Source organism: Panthera uncia, chromosome B4 (genome assembly GCF_023721935.1).
Source record: "Panthera uncia isolate 11264 chromosome B4, Puncia_PCG_1.0, whole genome shotgun sequence".
NCBI lineage: Eukaryota > Metazoa > Chordata > Mammalia > Carnivora > Felidae > Panthera > Panthera uncia.
The window spans coordinates 109017960-109041014 of NC_064809.1; the positions used below are offsets into that span (position 1 = coordinate 109017960).

The 23055-nt window shown below is 37.1% G+C and overlaps 1 protein-coding gene across 4 annotated transcripts in view; it reads right to left on the bottom strand.

The window, feature by feature from the left end:
* Positions 1-5942: 5942 nt before the first annotated feature.
* The window catches only part of ATP2B1 (ATPase plasma membrane Ca2+ transporting 1), a 129633-nt gene continuing 112520 nt past the window's right edge, over positions 5943-23055 (bottom strand). For 2 of the 4 annotated variants that reach the window (XM_049626068.1, XM_049626070.1), the window contains exons 16-21: positions 22755-22946; positions 22305-22518; positions 21653-21864; positions 16975-17082; positions 14878-15060; positions 5943-9183 (exon numbers count right to left, since the gene is read on the bottom strand). In XM_049626068.1, coding sequence (XP_049482025.1) covers positions 8872-9183; positions 14878-15060; positions 16975-17082; positions 21653-21864; positions 22305-22518; positions 22755-22946 — 1221 coding nt within the window. In that variant the 3' untranslated portion in view covers positions 5943-8871. Of the gene's footprint in view, positions 9184-14404; positions 14492-14877; positions 15061-16974; positions 17083-17124; positions 17228-21652; positions 21865-22304; positions 22519-22754; positions 22947-23055 lie in introns of those variants that run through there. The other 2 variants (XM_049626072.1, XM_049626071.1) reach the window with 2 other exon arrangements.

The following is a 23055-nucleotide window of genomic DNA, read 5'->3' on the forward strand; positions in this document are numbered from 1 at the left end:
TCCTCTGAAAATAGCACTCTTCACCATTTCTCGCTTACATGTCAATTGTGTTGACTGGCTGGTGCATGTGCTATGAAGAGGTAGGAAGTGCAAGAGGGGCCGGGAACAGGGCGAGAGTTTCAAGGAGGAATTTACAGGAGAGGGAAGAACACAGAGGATGAGCTCATAGCAGAGGAGAGAGAGGCAGGTGACAACGATGAGGCCAAAGACTTGTGAGGGAGCAAATAAAGAGCCATTCAAAAGCTTATTGTTTAATCATCTATTTTTTGAGGAGGGGAGGGGTGATGTGGGCTAAGGGGCCATTTAGGAAGGTTTGGATTATGTGACGGATAGATTGGTGATGGGAGAGGTGGAAGGTAGGGATATAGAGAGAACCGTTGAGAAACCTAAGTGAATGCATCTGAGGAGAAGAGTGAACAGACTAGGGTAGTAAGAGTGAAAATAAAGACTGTCCAAAGAGCACCTGAGGGGCACGTGGGTGGCTCAGTCGGTTAAGCATCTGATTCTTGGTTTCAGCTCAGATCACGAAATGACGGTTCATGAGGTCAAGCCGCACGTAGGGCTCTGTGCTGACAGCATAGAGTCTGCTTGGAATTCTCTCTCTGCCCCTAGTGCATTCACTCTCTCTCAAAATAAATAAACATTAAAAAAAGAGCACCCGAAGCTAAGAGAGAACTATTAGGAGCAAAATAGGAAAGGTAGTAGATAGCATTTCAAGACATCATCCATTTCTGGATCTGATGGCCATTTGTGTGTAAAAAACATTTTTTTTTTTTTTTTCCCAAGTAGGCTCCATGCCCAGCGTGGGGCTTGAGCTTCCCACCCTGAGATCAAGAATCACGTGCTCTACCGACTGAAGCAGCCAGGTAATTAGTGATTCCTAATTGGTTGAATGACTGGATGAAGTGTACATTAATAATTCTGCATTATAGGTAAAGTGCAGAGTAAGGCAAAGGGTGGTTGGCAGACATATCTTTCAGTTTTGTTGTGAAACAGTGGTTTCCATAAAGGGGTAGAAGGAACGCAAATCACTGTCTTGGGCAACATTAAAGCTGAGAAGGGTTGAGAAAAAACTAGACGATAAAATTATTAGTCAAAGTAATAAGGGCTGACTAAAACAATAGTTTAATATAGACATAAACTCGTTTGTGGGGACGCCAAACCAGTAACAAAAGCACAAGGAGAGGCTGCTAAAATATGTGAAAAACAAATAAACAAACAAACAAGCAAACACACCACAGGACTGATTGACCATGAGAGGTAGAATGGAAAAGGTATGTTCTAGAGTCAGGCCATGCCTTGACTCCTTTTGGGTGACAGGAAATGGACAGTTTCTGAGAAAAATGCAAAGGTCTGGAATAAATGCAATGAAGGAAGAATGACCCTAAAAAGAATGAGAGACCAATTAAAGGTTGGTTTGAACATCAGTGAGGAAAACCAGGAAATGAGTGTGAATTTTTTGGTCACCAGCGAGTTTGTGAGCACACTCTGAAGCTGAGGACAGATACAAAGTTAAAGGTGCTTCAGATTTAGGTACCAAGATAGTGAAATGTCAAGGAGGCAAAGCCATCTAGGTCAATGAGAGAGCGGGAGTGAGGTAGCCAACTCAAGTGCGTTGGTCAGGATGGAATCCGCGAAGACTAGTAGGCTAACAAAGACTGGAAGATGCTGCAAGAAATGAAAAGACTAGCAATCATCCCTATTAGTATACAGGGTAAGTTAGTAGGTGTAAAGAGCTTAAAAAAAATCTTTTTTAATGTTTATTTTTGAGAGAGAGAGAGAGACAGAGTGAAGCGGGGGAGGGCCAGAAAGAGAGGGAGACACAGAATCCGAAGCAGGCTCCAGGCTGAGCTGTCAGCACAGAGCCCGACGCGGGGCTTGAACCCACGAACCATGAGATCAGGACCTGAGCCAAAGTCAGACGCTTAACAAACTAAGCCACTAAGGTGTTCCTAAAGAACTTTTAAAAGCAAGGAAAATTTAAGGTGCCAAATATAATCCTAGAGACCAAACAGCTGGGAGATGGCCATCTTCTATCTGTGACCATGCTGCTGAATAACAGAGCAAAAGCAAAGGCTACTGTGATCCATGCGGGAAACTGCAGCTAGCCTAAAGCAAATGAGGAAAATACATAGGTTCTCCAGGGTTGACTGTCAAAATGATGGTAGTCTTGTGTCATCTCAGAAAGCAGGACAAGCACGAAGTCAGAAAAGGTAAAGGAGTCTACAGGCTCTTTAGGAGGGGGCTACAAAAAGGCAGAAAAAGCTAAATTGGAATGAGATGAGTCTAAAAAGGTTAGCTTCCTAACTGGTTTCCTAACCTCCAGTCTCTGTCTCCAGAGCAGTCAGTGATCCTTTCAGAGGTCAGATTATGTTGCTGCTCTGCTCAAAATCATCCACTGGCTTCCCAACTCAGCATAAAAGCCAGAGTTCTTGCCAAGGCTTAGAACTGTAAGATTAGGCCTAGTCTCCCATTACGTGCCCAAGCTTGCCTCCTACCACTCTCCCAACTGGCTCACTGCTCTCAAGCTACTGGCCTCCTTGTGTCCTCTCACACTTGCCAAGCATTATTTACCGGAACCTCTCTCTGGGAGTCTCTTCCAGACAACCAACTGGCTCCTTCCCTTCCTTCAGGTTTCTGCTGAAATGTCACCTTATCTAAGACAATGTCTCTGACCCTACTCTAGAACACAGCACTGTTCCCTACCAGGTGACAGAGGTCTCTTCTATAACATAAACTCTGAGGGGAAGGACCTGACTTGGTTCCCCCAAGTCTAGAACCGTATGAATCCCCCAGGCCAGGTACCAAGTATGTGTTGAATGAACGAATGAATGGCAAACAGGAAATGGGAGATAAAAAGCATGAAAGCGGGTGGCAGTTAAGAGAATTTTGGGTGACAGGAAATGGGGGACAGTCAGTAGTGTTTGTAGGAGTCCCAGACTCAGGAGACTTGGTATGGCTTCACTTGTTACAATTTCTCCTCTCCCCCATCACACCTCACACATTGAGACCAAGCTCACGTCTCCAGCAGTGAGAAAGCGAAAGATTAACAATTCTAGCTACTACACACCCTCCTCAGAGGGTCTGAAGCTAAATGAAAGAGCAAGCTTATGAATTAGAATACTAGATACATGAGAAACACCCTCATTTCAATTGCTAACCTCAGATATCACCAGTCTCCCTAGGGTCTCATTCTTACTTTTTTATACTCATTCGCAAGCTATTCGCCAAGGTATGACTTAGACTGTTTATGATCTCAAAGGAGCCTAACAGAAAAAACCTTTCATTTATTTTATCTTGATTCACTAAGATAAATGTTACCTTAAAGACTATATATAAATTAGTAAGCATCTCATTTTTAGACTACAAGGGTGGCCAGTTGATTATTCATAAACCATAAACAACATCAATGTAAAATGGTATTAAAATAGTAGTGAAGGGGTGCCTGGGTGGCTCAGTCGGTTAAGTGTCTGACTTCGACTCAGGTCATGATCTCGTGGCTTGTGGGTTCGAGCCCCACGTCGGGCTCTGTGCTAGCCTGGAGCCTGCTTCAGATTCTGTGTCTCTCTGTGTCTCTCTGCCCCTCCCCCGCTCGTGCTCGGTCTCTCAAAAAGAAACAAAAACATTTAAAAAACAGTAGTGAAATAATGGCTGCAATTTTTATTTAAAGAATTGCACATTTAAAAAGGGCAAAATAATTTTTCAAAAAATGCAGAAGTAGGTAGGTCCTGTTTCACAAATTTCAAGAAAAATGCAGAGTATATCATCAATGTGACAAACTTACTTTCATTCCAAGTTATTTGGGAAATAAAGCAGTGACCTGTTAATAGGTTATTTATGGAACTTAGAATGTAGGTGTACTCTAACATATCTATCGTAAAAGTAAAGAATCACAAAAGTCTCTAATGGAAGTATGCTAGTAAAAGCGCCATTCTACTGAGCTTAATTTTGACTCTTCAGTTACAGGAAGTCTGAGTGAGGAAGGCATGGGTTATGCATCTTAATTGGGGGCCCTTTACCTCAGTCTCTTGAGTGATCCTCCAGGATGTTCTTGAAGACTATCTCTGGAGCATTTGGTATCAGAAAAGTACAACACTGGAGGCCTTTAAAGTTAAGCCCAGAATTTTAGGCGCTGGGCCCTGACTCAGGTTAGCAACGTGCTAGTACGGCAGAAAAGACCCACCAGCCTGGGCTCTTGAGAAGGTCTGCGTTAAGTGTGACTCCCCGGTGTGCCATGTGACCTTAAACTCCTTAAGCCTGTTTCCCTGTATGTAACATGGCAGTAGTCATACACGGCTATTTACATAATCTACACAAAGTGCTTAGCATATTTAATAATAAATTAAATATTAATTTATGGGTGATGATATTCCTTTTAATACCTAAGGAAAGTTATCAGTGCTTATACTTCATGATCTGAAAAGTAATTTGGAAATTATGCGGTCCTTGTAACCCTGCCTTAAATTAAGAGAATCTCAGGGTCTTCCTGCATTGAACCCATAGCTGGACTTGGGTTAATACAGATTCTGGAAACAGTTTTCCTAGGATATGGTGCTGGTGAAGAAAGCTGTACCAAAGACGGATGCTGTATAAGCACGTAGGCACATTTCTTATTTTAATTGCCTACTTCGGAACAATTAATATTACACAGTTCAACAGTGATACTTTGGATTCAGAGAACACAGATTAGACGTGTCTACGTTTAACAGAATATCTGGAGGCTGAAGCGTTTTTCTAAAAGAGGGAAAATGTTAAAGAAGTAGTTAAGCTGAAAAGCAGAAAAGTAAACTCCCAATTGAGAGTTTCAGGGACGAAATTATTGGTCTGTTGAAAAGGAAACTACATTATAAGGATAAAGACAATTCCTTTTTTGAAATCTAGTCATGAGAGAAGTACAGGAATACAGTCACAACTTCTTCCTGCATGAAATGCTCTTTATGGTATTGTTATAGTGCTTATTCTAAAAGAAAGATTATTTTTCAAGAATCTTACAAAGATTAGTTTTTAGTTAGATGGTACTAATTATGCTAATAAAAGTATATACACACACACATATGTATATACACATACATGTATATGTGTATATACATATGTGTATACACACACATACCACACACACACACACACACACACACACATATATTTTTGGCCTACAAATGAGTGCAACATCGTAATTTAAAAACAAAGGTTGGGATGGCATTTGGACACAGAATCTGAAGGGTAGCAGAGGTTAGAAGAACATTGCAGCTGCAATAGGACAGTTATCTAAAGACACAGGGAAGCAAAAATATCAACAAAGACTTACAGAAACTCCCCTTTCTTACTTAATTTTACAAAGGGAACTTAATCCTAATACATGACACATATATAAAATCTAACTTGACAAAATGGAAAACATCTCAGATCATGTCATAAATGTGGTACTTACAAATACTCAATAATTTACTAATAATTTTTACTAATGGAAAAATAACCACTTAAAGTTCAGTATTTCAACAAAGTTGCCGATTTATGTGAATAATTTATTATAAAAATCAACTAAGGGCAATTTGATTAATTTTGTTACCACAGAGTTCAGATAATTGCTACTGACAAGTTTGGATCATTTAATGAAAAAAAGGAGCTCTAACAGTTATTGTGAAAAACTAATCTTTTCCAAAACCAAAACATTACACGCTCATAGACTGTAGAAATGATCTAATGTTGCTGCAAGGATTGAAGACCATGGGTAGAAGAGTTAAGGACAAGATACCCACTTTCGGTCTAGGGGCAAGGTCATGTGTATTAGAATATCGATTCCGTTGTAACACAACCACAACATTTCAAGTACATTACAGCATTTTCATTAACCAGATTTTCAAAATTTCAAGTAGAAAAAAGTAATTCCAAAATATGATGTTCTGATCAGTTCCAATATTCAAAAAGTTCAGTCCCCATTCAGAAACAGATAAACAGTATATTTATTAAATGAGTTAAGACAAATAAACTTTACAAATAGACAAATAATAAAAGGCTCAGTGGCTAAAATAGATGGTAAGCATCATTGAAAGAAATCAACACCATCACGGTATCTCAGTTGGCTTACACGTGTAAAAAGAAATTTTCAAAGAGCATTTTCACAGAAATGAAGCCAGTTTTTTTTTTCTTATAAACAAATCATCATTTCTTGGTTCAAAACTGACATCTGTTATGAAAATTACCATATCACATATTTGTAAGATGACAAGGAGTAACTCATCTTCAAAGTGCAAGTAAGTCTATTTACAACCACAAAAAAGGCAATGATGAGGAGAAAAGGAGTTTTAAAAAATATACAAAGATTAAAAACATTTGGGATGCAAAATTAAACAATTTTTTGGTTAGAGGATAAAAGAGAAAAAGTGATTGAATTACAGATGCTGATTTCAGCTATACATACTATATAATGGGATCCAAGATCTTGAACAGCTTGCTTGCATTTTTTTCTACTTACATAATGCTCTGGAAATTTCTGGTAGAAATTACAGTGTCTCAAAGAGAGAAATACACACTAAGCATGTCTTGCTACTAATTCATGGATGTCATAAGACCCGTTTATGGAGTAGAGTTGGTGTAAAAAGCCATTGCCTTGAGTTGAAAAATGAATACTGTAAGAGCTCAATACAAATCCTCCAAAGCACATGCACGTCTAAATCTTTTGGTAATTACATTCATATTTAAGCATAACCAAAATAAAAAAGAAAACTAAAAACATTTCCCTTTTCTCTATTCCCTATGCCTTGTAGGCTCTCCAGTTGCTAGGGTCAATTTTTAGAGTTGAAAGGGTTCTTCGAGATAGTCTAGTCCACCACCCTCATTTAGGGTAAATGATTTTCCCAAGGTCATGCAGCACGTTAATGGCAAAACCAAGACTAGAAACCAGGCTGTGACTCCTAGCCTTGTATGCTTTCCAGCATATCATGCTACCTCTTTTTACAGTATGATTCACTATAAATACCTGATGAATAAATGTACAGTTACAAATGCTGACAGAGCCAATGTGTTTCTAAGACTTGCAGAGGATTACTGCAAAGGCTTGATGGAGAGAAAAAGATTTTCCTCCACCCACCAAAAATATCAAGCACCGTCAAACTAAACGTTTCTTTGCTAGGTCAGCATGCTCAGATGTCATAGTCCTCGTAAACTTTATGTCAGCCTGAGGATTGTATACCTGGTGAAATCTGGGCCCTAACACAACGCCAGTTCCTAAAAGGTAAAGACAGAGGCAAAAAAGGGGAGAAGGTAGACAAAAGAAACAAAGACTTAAAGAACCCAATTGGCTTAGAGATAGGCATTCATTCCAGTATATGGTTTACTGTTATATCTAAGTATGTATGTTTTAGGACCTTTTTCCACCTTTTCATATAAATCTCATTTTACCTAATTTGTTATTTGGCCACTTACAAATTAAAATAAATGTATCAAAGATAATGGTGATAATTATTATTTTCTTAGACTGTGAGACTATTTTAGCCAAACTAAATTCTATGAAGAATATGTCAAATGGTGATTCTATTAGATTACCACTGGGGATCTATACCACAAGCGGTATTTCATGGGGCTGTTACCATCTTGAAATTCATTCCAATTGTGGTTAAAGAGAACAGACTGATGCACCATATATGCAGAATTAAGTAAAGAAGCTGCAATTTCTTTTTAAAAAAACATTGCCGTGTATTTATTTAATAAAAGGGCATATTTATGTTTACAAACAAGTTTCAAAAACAAAAGGAAAAACACGTATGCTTCCACCTGTTAACCTTTTTCAAAATGCCAACAGCCCTCATGCTGTATGAAGGTTTCTAAGGATTTATTAGAAAAATCAATACAGTTCACTCACAGTTCACCAAGACATCACTGAACTAACATGTTTAGACAAAAACAAAAAGGACTAAGGTTCTCTTGTAGTTTGATAGTTTGATTTAATTTGATTTGCCTGAAATAACAAAAGCATTTCAAGCATCTTTCATTATGTAGTTGATGTCCCACATTAAACAATCTACTAAATTTTGAACAAAGGTTATTAGCAAGTTTTCAAAAATTTTAAAAATTAAACAGTTGTTTCAAAACCATTAAGTAGTAAATGTATTTAAGAAACTAATTAGGACAGATGCCATAACTTCATTAAACACCACTGCTCATGTTTTTTTTGTTTTGTTTTGTTTTGTTTTTTTGTTTTTTTTTTAAACAAAGCATTAGTGTTATCTATTTGGCTATTAGTATTAGCAATTTATCTACAATATTTAACAAGGTAAATTGTAGGCAAAAATTTAGTACAGTTTCAATAGAAACACCCCTTTTTGTTTTCCTGAAAATACAGCAGTATTTGAAGGACTAATTTTTCTCTGCATCAGTTATAAGGAAGCTTCCCATCTATGAACAGGAACAAAAAAAGTATCTACAAACCTTGTAAACAGATCTGTATCATTTATAAACATAAATAATCCAAATTATTAACAGCCAACAGCAGAAATTAAAGTATCAATTCAATGATCCAGGGTTTTGCTCGCTGTACCCTCCCCCTCTCCCATCAAGGACTGAGATAAACTAACGCTCTGCTAATACACTGTTCAGGACCATTCTTAGGTACTACTGATGATCCACAGGTCAGCATATGCTGAGTTTACTGTTTATCTGTCAGTTCGTTTCTCCCACCCCCCAAAAAGCACCCTCAGTCTGGCAGAAAGCTTTGCTTTTTTTTTTTTTAAAAAAATAAATCTACATTCGTACAAGTGTGTCTTCTGTTGAAGTCCAAAGACAAGAATACGATCTTGTCCATCACAATATGTGAAAAGACCCAGTTTCAATTTGTTTCTTTACAATGCAGCTAGTGTGTTAACATTCAGCTTACAATCAGAGTGATGTTTCCAAACTATGTAGTGGGCTTCCTGGGGATGAAGAGGTAGCAGACTTGTTCATTTCTATTGTAAGGTGAATCCCGCTGTCAACAGCATTGTTATTTTTGTTGGGAGAGGGTGGAGGACTGGAGTTACGTTTTGTAGGAGCATCATCTTCAGCATCAGTGTCATCAATAAGGGGGATATGAGGCTCTGAATCTTCTATCCTAAACTCAGGATGTGTCATAAAGTTGTGAATCGAACTTCTTGATTCCGGTTTTTCTAACCCTTCGTATAAAGAACTACGAAATGCATTCACCACTCGAATCTGTAAATATCAGAAAACATAGAAAGATGTCAGTATGCTATTTGCTTAATTTAAAAATGGTTCATTTATGAGTTTGAATCCACAAACAGCTAGGTATGAGTGAATCATATTTGCATGTAATGCAGTGGGACTTGCAATACACTGTAAAAAAAATGAATATTTTAGTAGGACACTACAGAACAACAAAACCACATACGCTAAGAATTAAGAGTTATAGAATTCAAAGTAATACTGACTGAGAAAATCTCATGGTCACTGGCTAAAAATTTAATAGCCATTTTATAGGACTTTTTTTCCCTAAGAAAACAAACACAAACAAACAAACAAAACAAAAACTTAATCATACACAAGCTTTAGCTGAGTTTTAAAATTAAAAAAAAAAAGTAATTTTTGAAAACAATTCAACTAAGTTAAACAAAGTCAAGCACAGAGGGTTACTATTTATCATGCTAGGAATTAGGGGGTCACCGACTATGAAAAAGCCAAGCAAATATAAGCTGAATGCCACAATGAACTCACATCTACCCCACTAGTCCATTAATTAAAAAATAAAAATAAAGACAAAACCCAAATAAATATCTATAAAATGCCATTAAACAGCTATAAATATTTGAGTATATGCCATTTGTCTATAAAGCATTAGTATTTTTCTCTATAATAGATTAAAACATAAATCACTTTATATACTACAGTTCACTGGAAATAGATTGAAAACAAAACCAAAACCCTCTGGCATTCTTCTATAAACAACTCCGCAATAAGACACAAAACTTTTTGGTATTTTTGCCCCTAAACAAACAGCCCAACAATTCACCCTCCTTCTTAGAAGTCTGCTGTATACGTGAAAAGAGGTTAATGGGTAATTAACTTAAAAACACTGTTGCACACACTGACATTAGGTCTCATTAACCCACGTCATACAGATTTTCAAAACAAAAAAAGGGACAAAAATCCAAACAGTTGAGCATCTACTAAACATCAATCCAAATACAGTGTTTACTTTTGCACTGATTCTAATGAATCCTGTTTAGTAATGAAGACATCATTTACTCAAATGTTAAGAGAAATCACTAACGTCAACCTTCATCAGAATCATCTCATATGACAATGATAATGAAAAAAATTAATGAATTTCTTCAAATGAACATTTGAATGTATTTTTAGAACAGGGAACAGGGGTGCCTGGGTGGCTCAGTTGGTTAAGTGCCCGACTTCAGTTCAGGTCATGATCTCACAGCTCGTAAATTCGAGCCCTGTGTCAGGCTCTGTGCTGACACCTCAGAGACTGAAGCCTGCTTCAGATTCTGTGTGTCTCTCTCTCTGTCCCTCTCCCACTCATGCTCTGTCTCTGTCTCTCTCTCTCAAATATAAATAACCATTAAAAACAAAAAGTAACAGATTTATGTCCACTTCTTTTTTTAATTGTATATATCTAAGATGTACAAATTGATGATTTGATATACATATATACACTGTGAAATAATCATGATGGACAGTCAAGCTAATTAACATAATACATCCCTACACACTGTTATCATTTGTGTGTGTGTGTGTGTGTGTGTGTGTGTGTGTGTGTGTAAGAGTCTATCCTCTTAGCACATTTCAGGTATAAAAGTATTGTTACCTACGGTCAACCATGCTATACATTACATCTCAAAAACTTACTGGTCTTACATAACTGAAACTTTGTAGCCCTTGTTAAACAGTTCCGTATCTCTCCCTACCCCTGACTGCCATTCTACTCTCCATTTCTATGCGTTTGACTATTTTGGACTCCCATTTCCAGGAATTTATCCAGAGGATTAAAATCAAGATCTTGAAGAGATACCTGCATTCCTATATTGCAGCATTATTTACAATAGGCAAGATACGGAAGCAACCTAAATGTCCACTGACAGTTGAACAGATAAAGAGAATGTGGCATATACATACAAGGAAATATTATCAGCCTTGAAAAGGGAATTCTGTCATTTGTAACTACATATGCTAAGTTCTGATTAAAACAGCATCTCTCCTCCCAGTTGTCTTCTCTCATTTACCAAGCCCTGTCTGCGGGAGGCTGCTTTACCTCTTGTTCATTTAGCTCTTATACACAGAAAGAAGATAGCATGGTAAAGTGAAGAATACAGAGGTGAAAGGTCTGGGTGTGAATTCCAGCTGGGCCACCTCCTAGCTGAGGGATGCTGGACAAACCTATTTCCTCAACTATAAAATGGGAAATAATAATGGCACCTACCTTACAGAGTTGTTACGGGAGATTAGTTAGTTAATACATGAACAAATTCAGAACAGTGTTAGCTCACAAGTAGCAATGTCATGTCAGGGCTTTTCAAACTTTAATGTGCATGCAAAGCACCTGCGGGTCTTGTTAAAATGCAGATTCTGATTCAGGAGGGGCTCTCAGTGGATCTGATATTTAATGTAAAGTCTGCAACACAACTCTACAGAAATATGGTAAAGATAGCACATCTAAGGTCATATGACACCCTCCAAATGAAGAGCCAGTTATTCAAAATTTTGCTGAATAAAAATGAATATATACCACCCGCAAGATAAATTTGTCTAGGAAGTTTAACATGAAGTTAATCATGCAGAAACAATTAGACAAATCCAGAATGTAGGATAAGGCAATTGGCCTTGTTTCTTCCAAAAGGTCAAGGTCATAAAAAAAAAAAAGAAAAAAAAAGGAGAGACAAAATGGATCAAAAATGCTATATACTATAGGACATTGCAGGGACAACTGGAGAAATCCGAATAGGACTGTACATGACACAATGGCCATCAATGTTAAAGTTCCTAGATGTGATAATACAGTATGATTACATAGCACACTTATTTTTAGGAGGTATATGCTAAAGTATTACGAGATGAAATGTCAGGATATCTGCCACTTACTTTCAAATGGTTCACAAAAAATGTATATACCAATATGTAGACAGATATATACTACTAATGTATAGACAGATAAAGCAGACATTATAAAGTATTAAGAGTAGTAAATTCAGGTGACGGGTATTCATGTATTAATCTTTCCAATTATCTGTCAGTTTGAAGGTTTTCAAACACAAAATTTTGAGGGGCGGAGGTCCTTCAGGATAAAGTTTCATTTTGCATCCTTCTTACAAGATATGCACAGACCCTAACCCTTACCTTCCATTCCAGTGTCATCTTAGCACCTGTCCCTGAGGCCCACTTTCCTCAACTGGCAAATTTCTATTAAGGGTCAGCTTGGGAGAATTTCTTTCAGGTAATTTTTCCTGACTTCCCAGGGTGGGTTAAGGACCCGGTTGTAATAGTCCATGTTTCGTTGCCATGTAGAAACACATTTGTTTCCTATACTAGATTGCAAAGTCTGGTGGTTCTAGCACACAGCCCTGGCATATGGTAGGCCTTCCACAAGTGTTTACAGATCACAACTAAAGAAACGTGAATTAACAGTAGGGGATGAAAGGGTGAGTGGTAATAAGCCCTCAAAAGCCAGGATGATGTGAAATCCATAAATAACAGGGAAGGAGGGATGCAACCAACACTAGCTGTCCTAGGCATAACGCCAGGCAATTTACGTACACCATTTCATTTAGGCAGGTGCAGACCTGGGGTAATTTTTAAAAGCGAGTCCTATCTGTGGATGTATGTAAATTTAACATCCTGGGGCGCCTGGGTGGCTTGGTCGGTTAAGCTTCTGACTTCGGCTCAGGTCATGATCTCACGGTCCGTGAGTTCGAGCCCCGCGTCAGACTCTGTGCTGACAGCTCGGGGCCTGGAGCCTGTTTCAGATTCTGTGTCTCCCTCTCTCTCTGCTCCTCCCCTGTTCATGCTCTGTCTCTCTCTGTCTCAAAAATGAATAAACGTTAAAAAAAAAAATTAAAAAAAAATAAAAAAAAAAAAATTTAACATCCTAACTTTACAGGGTGGTCTGTCCTTGGAGTACTTGGACAAGCCACTTAAACCTCAAGTCAGTTTTCACATCTGCAAAATGGGGACAGTTCCTGTTTTTCCTGTTTTCCAACACTGCCGAAAGTGACAAATGAAAATTACTTAAGCAAACTGAACAAACAGGCACTATGTAAACCGTCCTCCTTAAAATAGCACTCTTTTCTTCTACAGCTCATTGCCTGTCTAGCTTTCTCGTTCTTCCTAGTCTTTAACTGGCCAAGAGGACCAAATGGAAAAGATAGGTCTCTGCCCAAATACGAGATTAAGCATAAGTATTTTCAGCTGATTTTGGGGGTGGGTTGAATGGTGGGGTGAGCTTTATATCTTTAGTGCCTCCAATATTCTTAGAATTCACCATGAAATCAAGACTCTAATGCATAGTAAAGATGATAGAGGTTAAAAGGCTTTTGGGGAATTTGCCATTTATTAAAAACCTGAAAGAAAATGCATTATTCTAGTCAATTAATGGAAATCATGACATGTTATGGTTTAAGAATTGATCAATGGTACACCTTCCTACTTCCTTGGAAAACTTAAGGGAACATTTCTTACCCAGGATAAAATTTTCATTAAACTGATTATATAAATGAAAAAAAAAATACCCATAAATGCCACAAAACTTTGAAGCTTATACAGGGACCCCTTCTCAAAAATAAACAAACAAGTAAATAAATAAATTCAAAGCAATGCCACAAAGTCTGGACTAAGAAGGTAAACAACTGGCTGTATATACTGAGATCTTTTCTTCAGGGTACTAACTTAACTTTGCAAACCGAACAAGATAAAAGTCAAAATGTTAAGATTAATATTTAGCTTTAAAAATGTAAATTCTTGGTTCTGTTAGAGCAGTTTCAAATCACATGCTTTTGGGAACCATGCAGTATGAACATGTTTAAAGGCATATACTCAAAAATTTATAGTAGTTTCACAACTTCTAAGCTACAATTTTATTCCCCATATTAACTATCAGAGTTAGCACAGAGACAAGCTCACAGATTTCATATCTAATCTTTGGTTGCAACTGTTCCACCTGTTAGCTAGCCCTCTAAGAAATAAAACAACAACAACGACAACACTTTGAGGTCTCAATCCACTTTACGAAAAGAAAGCTTTATGAAAAGCCTGAACAATGAATTTAAACATTAAGGAGAAAATGAGAAACGTTAGGTGTGTGAAGTAGGAAATGTTAATTTCATGCACTTAGGAACACACACTCACACCCCACAGTAGTAGAAGCAGTAGAAGAGGAAAACACTACATGTGTAGGGGTAGAAATATTTGTTACATCATGATGCTGGCTGGCGATGGAGGGTTGCCGCCTTAGAGCCCCCTGAATGGAACTTCCACTCTGGAAAGCATTCACTACATCCATCTGCAAGGAATCAGAGATTGTGACAGCTTGCTCAGCAAGAGAGAGAGAGAACAAGAGAAAGGACCATTCCATCTATCAACATACAAAAAGTAAAGAAAAAGGCACTTTTTACAGAGCAGATAAATAGGCAAGAGTAGCATTTTGAGATGAAGGGGGGAAAAAAAGCTAGGAAAAAAGTTGCTGAGGGGCATATAGACACATTCCTTCACGATGAGTTAAAACTTTCACTCATTCCAGGCACCAGTATTATTTTTCAAAAGAATAAGTTTTGTGGGTTGGGAAGGCTAGAAAGGAAGTTAAGGAGGGCATTCAAACCTCCTCCCCAGGTCTAAAAGCCCTTGGCCCCCACTCCCATCACTGCTCCTACCTCTCTACCAGGCCCATACCTGCGTCTGGATTCTGTTCAGACCTCTAAACCACAAGATCTGGCCGCGCCGCAACTCCCTTTCAGCATGGTCAATCTCTTCCACGTCCTCTGCTAGCTCCTCCTCAGGTATTTCTTCCTTTTGTGTTCCATGACCAGCTTCTTTTAGGAATTTTAAGCGGCTAGTTGGAATTGTTGAAATAAGCTACAACACAGGGGAAAGAACTTAGAAATAAATCAAAACCGAGTAAAATTAAACCAATCAACTGTAATACAAAAGGCATGAAAAGTTGCGAGTGTGGCCAACTATTGTCACCGACGGAGCAATGAGATCCTGTCCATCAGGCTTTCTTTCTCAGAACAACAATAAAATGCTCTTTCCTTAGCTCCACAGAAGATTTAAGTTTGAACAGTAAAAAGTTTTCCTGAGTGGAAATAACCTGATTATAGCTTTCTTATTTTAAGGAAGACATTCAAGACAGTAAAATACACAGACACGTCCTGACCTATATATATTAAGCTCACATTAATTATATTTATTTCAAATAAAAGAAAAATGGCAGGTAGTCTTACTGGATGCAAAACAAGTTCATGTTTCATTAGTGCAGGAAGAGTTCAATGAAAAGAAACATACCCAAATCAAAAAATCTTCAAGGTTAAACTGAAAATAGTTTTTCTGTTTATTAAATGCATCTATTTTTACAAAATGAAGCTCTTTAAAACTGGATTAATACTGATTTATCATGACACCAACAGGAACAGATGCCCCAGGAAACACAAAGAGCATAAAAAACAGTAATAAGTATGTATTAACTTGTAAGTATTAATAGCCACTAAGTGCTTAAGGAAGTCTGGATTATCGGGGGGAAACAAGCATGCGGCCAAAATCAGAGCTGCTTGAAGAGCTTCTAGTCCAACCACCTCATTTCACAGAGGTGCTGGAACAGACTCAGACACATAAGACCTAAGGTCTCCTGACAACCAAAAGCAGTGCTCTTTCTACGGCGGCACACGTAAAATCAATAGACGACATCAACCAAAGCCAGCAACCGGTCCCTGTTGGGTATGTTGGCTGTACTGAACTTCCTCTTCCTGAAATGAGCCAGATGTTTTGGGAGGTTGTGGGGTTCTGTTTTGCCTATGAGGAACATTATGAAATAACTAAAAAGGTAATCAAAAAAGAAAGGAGGCCCAGGTATGGATCCTACTTATAAGAAGATCTCTATTAATGAGTAATGCAACAGGAGTAAGAAGAGAAACCCCAGAACCTAGAAACATAATTAAGAAAAAGGTGAGATAAAGGCACATGAAGATTGAGTTAAGTTTCAGTAAAACCTGGATATTTACTTAGACTGACTTGCAGAACAATAAATTAGGTCACACAAGTTACACACCACAGCCTGATCATTTATGGAAATGTTAGTACAGACTATCAGTTACTTTTACAGTAATGGTAACGGACTTAAAATGAACAGGGAACACACACCACTGCCACTTATCGTTTTTAAAAAAATGACAGGCATTTGTAAGCTGCTTATACCAAGGATGAAATAGATCTCATTTTTCAGGTATTGTATTTTATATGTATATTGTCAAAGCCAATCAATCCAAATAACTGAAAATGTCATTTTGTGGCCCATTTATCCAGGTACCATTATTTTTACAGAAGTATCCTCTAAATGAACTGAAATTCAAGCTTTTTCTTTAACTGTATTTTGGATTAAATTACATAACAAAATGATGAAAGTCCAGTAAAAATATTTACTCTGACAATGCAAAAATAGGTCATAGAGCAAAAGATAGAGATATTAGCATCTAAACCAGTTATAAATACACCATCTTAATAATGGTTATAAACCTTGCTCTAAAGAACAAATTAAAAAAATATGTAAGAAATTTAAAGTGTTTTATTATATTGGCATAACCATAACAAACAATAATAACATATGAGAACAAATATTACGTTTAAAAAACCCTCATGCCCCCGAATGCCCTTTCATGATCTAGAATGGCAACTACTTAGAATTAAGTAACAGAACTGATTAAAGAAAATACATACTGGAAATTAAAAAAAAAAAAAATCACTTCAGGTTTCAACATAAAATGATGAGCTTTTTACCTGGCCCCAGAGTAACGTTCCCATTCCTAGGAATATTGACCATAGCCACTGTTCTATTGAAAGTTCTGAACAACTGAAAGGTTTTCCACCAAACTGCACAATTATTATCTGGAGGAATAATCAAGAGTAAATTTATTTAAATCTTTTAAACTTTACATTTCATATACTTCAAAAATTACCCAAATTTGTATCCTTTAAAACTCAAGCTGAGTAACGATTATTCTGATGGTGACAGGCATTATCATATTCACAGCTGAAAATAAGACAAATGAAAATAAATTAAAATCCCTCTGCTGAAAATTTTAAATGCACGTATATTTCATGTTTAAATTATGTTCAGTAAAAACTAAAAAAAAAACCCAAAAAACTCCTAACCAGGAAAGATAACTTTATGCTATTTCTGGTATGATCGAAGTAACTACGTGCCCTTGTATTTAGTATAATTCTTTGCGTAATTTTAATGTATTTTTGTGGAAAAGACCATAAACTATGAAAAGCGAACATAACATACAATCTTGTTTTCCTCCTCCACAGCTGTTCATTCTTTGTTCACATTTAGATGTCAGGACAAACATGAATAGTAAGAGAGGACAAGCAACTTGCAAAGTTCCATGAAATACATGCTTATTTAGGTGGTGAATCCTCAGAAATTTGGTCTCCCTTATAAAGGGAGAGAAATCTAATGATCTGCATGAATAAAATCCTTAATCCAGTGCTTATGCTCCTCTCCTTATTTTAAAGGAATATTAAGAATTAAATATCAATATTCACCTTCTTGTGAGTCTGACAGGCTTCTCTTTCATATGGCAGTTAGTAGCTACCAAATATTGAAATTAAAAGGAATCAATTTGGTATTAACATTTTTAAATGTTTCAAGTTATGCATTCCATTCTTTATAGCCGTACTTGATCCCAAATTCAAGTGATATGTGTTTGTCAATTCCACTGTTCTTCAAAATCAAGACTATTTGTAAACTTTAAAAATAGATTTCTTTTCTTTTCTTTTTTTTTTTTTTTCCCAGCAGCCCAACCAGTCAATTATAACTGACCTGGCAATCTTGCTTGGATTTTAACAGAGATATCTAACTAAAATAATTTTCTTTCATAAACTGAAAGCTCAATATTTATTTGTGGGTTTTCTATTTTTTTAAAAATTTGAACTTTATCTTTTGGTATAATAAGGATGTGAAAAACATATTAAGATGTTGGGCAAACAATCAACAATTAATATGATTGGACGGATTTAATTTTGTAGTTTCAGATTTTTTTAATTTTTATTTATTTTTTGAGAAAGAAAGAGAGACAGAGAGTAAACAGGGAAGGGGCAGGGAGAGAGGGAGACAAAGAATCCAAAGCAAGCTCCAGGCTCTGAGCTGTCAGCACAGAGCCCGATGCAGGGCTCGAACTCACATACTGTGAGATCATGACCTGAGCTAAGTTGGATGCTTAACTGACTGAGCCACCCAGGTGCCCTGGACTGACTTCATTTTGTGAGAAATAATCTTTAATTTTCGAGTTGTAAGGAATAAAACTGAATAGTTGTAGCATTTACTTCTAAGAGCAAGAGACTAAGTTTCCACATATTCCTCAATATATGCCTTACTTAGATCAACAAAATACTACAGAACTGTGTAATTGTGCACTGAAGCATTTTCTAAATGTGTGCTGAGGGAGCCTTGAATTAGGTGTTATCTAAATTTGAAGTAGCTGGTTTAAAAACATTTTTTTTTAATGTTTATTTATTTTTGAGAGAGAGAGAGAGACAGAGACAGAGACAAAACCTGAATGGGGGAGGGGCAGGAAAAAAGGGAGACACAAAATCCAAAGCAGGCTCCAGGCTCTGAGCTGTCGGCACATTGCCTGACGTGGGGCTGGAACCCACAAACTGTGAGATCATGACCTGAGCTGAAGTCGGACACTTAAGTGACTGAGCCATCCAGGGGCCCCTGGATTATTTTTTAAAACTTTTTTTTATCTATATTTGAGAGAGAGAGGGGCACAGAAAGAGAGAGGGAGACACAGAATCTGAAGCAGGTGCCAGGCTCTGAGTTGTCAGCATAGAGCCTGACTTGGGGCTCAAACCAGGAACTGTGAGATCATGACCTGAGCTGAAGTTGGATGCTTAACCGACTGACCCACCCAGGCAACACTAGAAGTAACTGGATTAAACAGAGTTCAACAAGTTCCTTAACTGCAGGATTTCCCAAAGACTTTGAACTGTTAATTAAAAAAAAAAAAAGGAAAAAAAAATGCTGCGGACATTTGGGTAATTTTCCCTTCCAAGCACTAAGCTCAGAGCTTCTTCACATGCATGGTCTCTCTTAATTCAGTAATTCTGTGATGTGACCCAATTATCCTCCCCATTTCAGAGATGAAGCAATTGCAGCTTGTCAAGGTCACACAATTACTAAGAGGCGATGATCTGACTCCACGACTAAATGACTCCTAAGTTTGTACTTGTAACTACTGTGTTCTATTGTTTTATGAAACTCCAAGGGGGCGCCTGGGTGGCTCAGTTGGCTGAGCATCCTACTCAGGTGACTTGAGCTCAGGTCACGATCTCACGATTCTTGAGTCTGGGCCCTGTGTTGGGCTCTGTGCTGACAGTGTGACACCTACTTGGGTTTCTTTCTCTCCCTTCCTCTCTGCCCTTCCGCAGCTTGTGTGTGTGGTCTCTCAAAATAAATAAATAAATAAATAAATAACCTTAAAAAAAAGAAAAAAAGAAACTCCAAGAGGTAAATAGGCAATATTTCCTTAACTTCTCTAAGGGTGTAAGAGGAACTAAAGGAACCAATGTTTCATGAGACCTATTTTGAAAACACTGTTTTAACTGCTACAAAGTAGAAGAGAGACAAAATATTTACAAAGAACTAAGGATTATTCTATACTTCATGACCTGTCCACAAAAAAAAGAGAAGAAAAATCAGCTAGTAAATAAAAAGAGACAGAAATTAAATTTAATACAATTTATAAGGTGAAGTCTTCAAGTACCTCAGCTCTACAATCAAGATTTTGGCTAGACTATCTGTGTAAATCAACGGCCATGTTTTCCTACCCAGCTGAAACTGTCCACAAAAATGCTAATCAAAGTGCTGATCCATGATAAGAAGATAAGGAACAGGCACCAAAGTACAAATCAATGCACTGTTTGCACAGCGTTACCACTGCGGCTGCTACTACATGCAAAAAGAAAAAAAACCACAGAAACCTCCAGCAACATATAAAAAACTCTCAGTTGAAATACAGTGTGATTAATGAAACTTGTTAATTTACATTCTGACACATGGTCCTTATCTCACTGTGACCTATAATAAATGGACCAGTAGCTGGTCCACGGACCACACTTTGAACAGTACTGGCTTATTTATAAGGTACTGAAGAATGATATCTCACATTAACTGTTTTGGGCATATCAATCTTTGCTGGGAACCAAATTACCAGATTTGCCTGATAGGCAGTTAAATTTTTTGCAACTCCCACATATTACAAAGATAACCTCAATTTTATAGCAAGTAAAAGCTAAAACTTTAGCATGTCATGAACAATGATTTTTTTTAACAAACATAAACAAAATACTTCCAGAAAATACTTGATAAGTAAGCAACATTTCTCCTAAAGTTTATGGAAATTGAAAGCTAAAACAGAAACAATTAAGTCTGGGGTTTTGGTACCTAGAGTACACAAGCTATGGCTGAATAAACTGTTTAAAATTCTTCAATCTTCATTTCAAAACAAGCACTATCACTGCCTGGTTCCTTTGTTGAAAAAGCTCACTATTTAATTTTAAATCTTGTTTGACAGTACAGGTAACCCATGAACAACACGGGTTTAAACTCTGTGGGTCCACTTATACATGGATCTTTTTCAGTAAACACAGTACAGTACTGTAAACGTATTTTCTCCTTATGATTTCCTAGTAACATTTTTTCAACATTTTTTCTCTACCTTACATTATTGTAAGAACACAATATTTAGTATTTATATAACATTCAAAACTATGTGTTAATTGACTAAGTTATTGGTAAGGCTTCTGGCCCATAGTAAGCTATTAGTAGTTGAGTTCTGGGAGAGTTCAAAAGTTATATTCAGATTTTCAACTGTGCAGGGGTGAGCTGGGGTGAGGAAAGGGTGTGGGCTAGTGTCCCTATCCCGTGTTGTTCAAGGGCCAAATGAAAAACTGGCATGTACCAACTCAGAGAGCAGCATTCAGAATCACATGAATTTTAGAATATTCATTTCAGATATTATTATTTAATAACAGACTCAACTGTAGACAAAGGATTACTATCAACGGTGGGACGCAATTAAGCGATCCCTGTAGCTAGACTAGAAACTGGTTAACTAAGATTTATCTTAAGTAACATTAAAATTATAATAGTTTGATCATGATATAGAATGAAGAATCAGTACCAGATTAAGTAAAAAGTATCACAACCACAGAATTGGTAGTGCAATTAAAATAGTATTAGCTTAATATGATCTTCAGGATTTCAGGATAGAAATGATCATATTTTCACTGGAGGTATGATATTTAAAACTTTTTTTAGGTGTCATTAAGGCAATACATAGAAGCCCCACACATGTAGCAGTCAAGTAATTTCTGGAACAAGCTACCTGTTTATCTAGTATCTCCTACATAATAATCAAATGTGAAACTATCTTTTCCAATTACCCACCTGTACCACAAAAGTGCCTAAAACAATTGTGCAGAAGATGGCATTATTAAAGATTCCTTCGAATACATTTCTTTCACCATGAATTTTCCGGGCATTTATTTCGTTGAAAAGTTGCATCAGCACAAAGGTATTAAAAACAATAGTATAATGTTCGGAAGGAGGAGCATGCAAAGGAGCATTTCTTCCACTATCAATATCAAAAAACTTTTCTCCTGAAAGAATGAAAAATTACGATTTTGTAATTCTCATACAAAATAATTTAACATTTCAAGAAAAGTATGCAGTAATAAAACCTAGCCAGACCTTTATTTGATCTCCAATGACAGCACAGGAAAAGTTGGAAGGAACCTGGGGTTATCTAATACAACTCTCTTGTTTTACAGAAGAGGACATGGAACCCCCCAAATTATGACATCGAAGTTAGTGGCAGAACCAGGACAAGAAACGAGGATTCTTTTTACTTCCTCCCACTATCTATTGTAGTGCCTTCCTAATAAGCATCATCCACTGACAAAGAGGAGAAAGTAAAGATAAATGGGGGTCAGAAACAGAACAACTTCTGTTCTTGAAGAAGTTGTAACATTAAAACATCTGGGATTACATTAGCTTGGAATAAAAACAACCAAAGCTTTATCAGGCATTGAATTCTTACCAGCAAATAAGAGTGTAAAGACTACTACAAGTTGATAGAATGCATGACCCAAAATATTCTTCATCATCGTGCGTGAGATGAGAGGCTTATTTCTACCATAAGGCTTCCGGAGCAAGAGAGACTCAGTGGGGGGTTCAGTCGCCAGAGCCAGGGAAGCGAGCGTATCCATTATGAGGTTCACCCACAGCATCTGTACAGCCTTAAGTGGTGAATCCTAGAAAAGACAGGTTTCCTAATAGACATTCATAACTATTCAGGGACTCAGAAATTCTCAGGAAGCTTTTTGTATTTAAGAACTTACAGAACAGAACAGGATTACATTTTTATATTAATTAACCTACAATATTAAGGTTCAGTTTATTCAACTATTTAAGTACTTTAACGCGGCAGATTATACACACAGTTTTGCTTTAAAACAACCATGTTTTAATAAAAAAACTGTGAACCTACTTGAGTAATACAGGCGCCCGTGAAAGCAACAATCACTGCTACTACATTAACTGTGAGCTGGAACTGAAGAAATTTGGAGATGCTGTCATAGACATTTCGTCCCCACATAACTGCCTTAACAATGCTCGTAAAGTTGTCATCTGTGAGAATAATATCAGATGCTTCTTTAGCTACGTCAGTTCCAGCGATACCCTATTAAAAAAAATTCTGTGAATTAGACTCAATGTTTAAAGTATAACCTTTAAATATCCGAAAGGGTAGTAAATAACAAAAATTGTTACCTCCATACTTAGTAACTAAG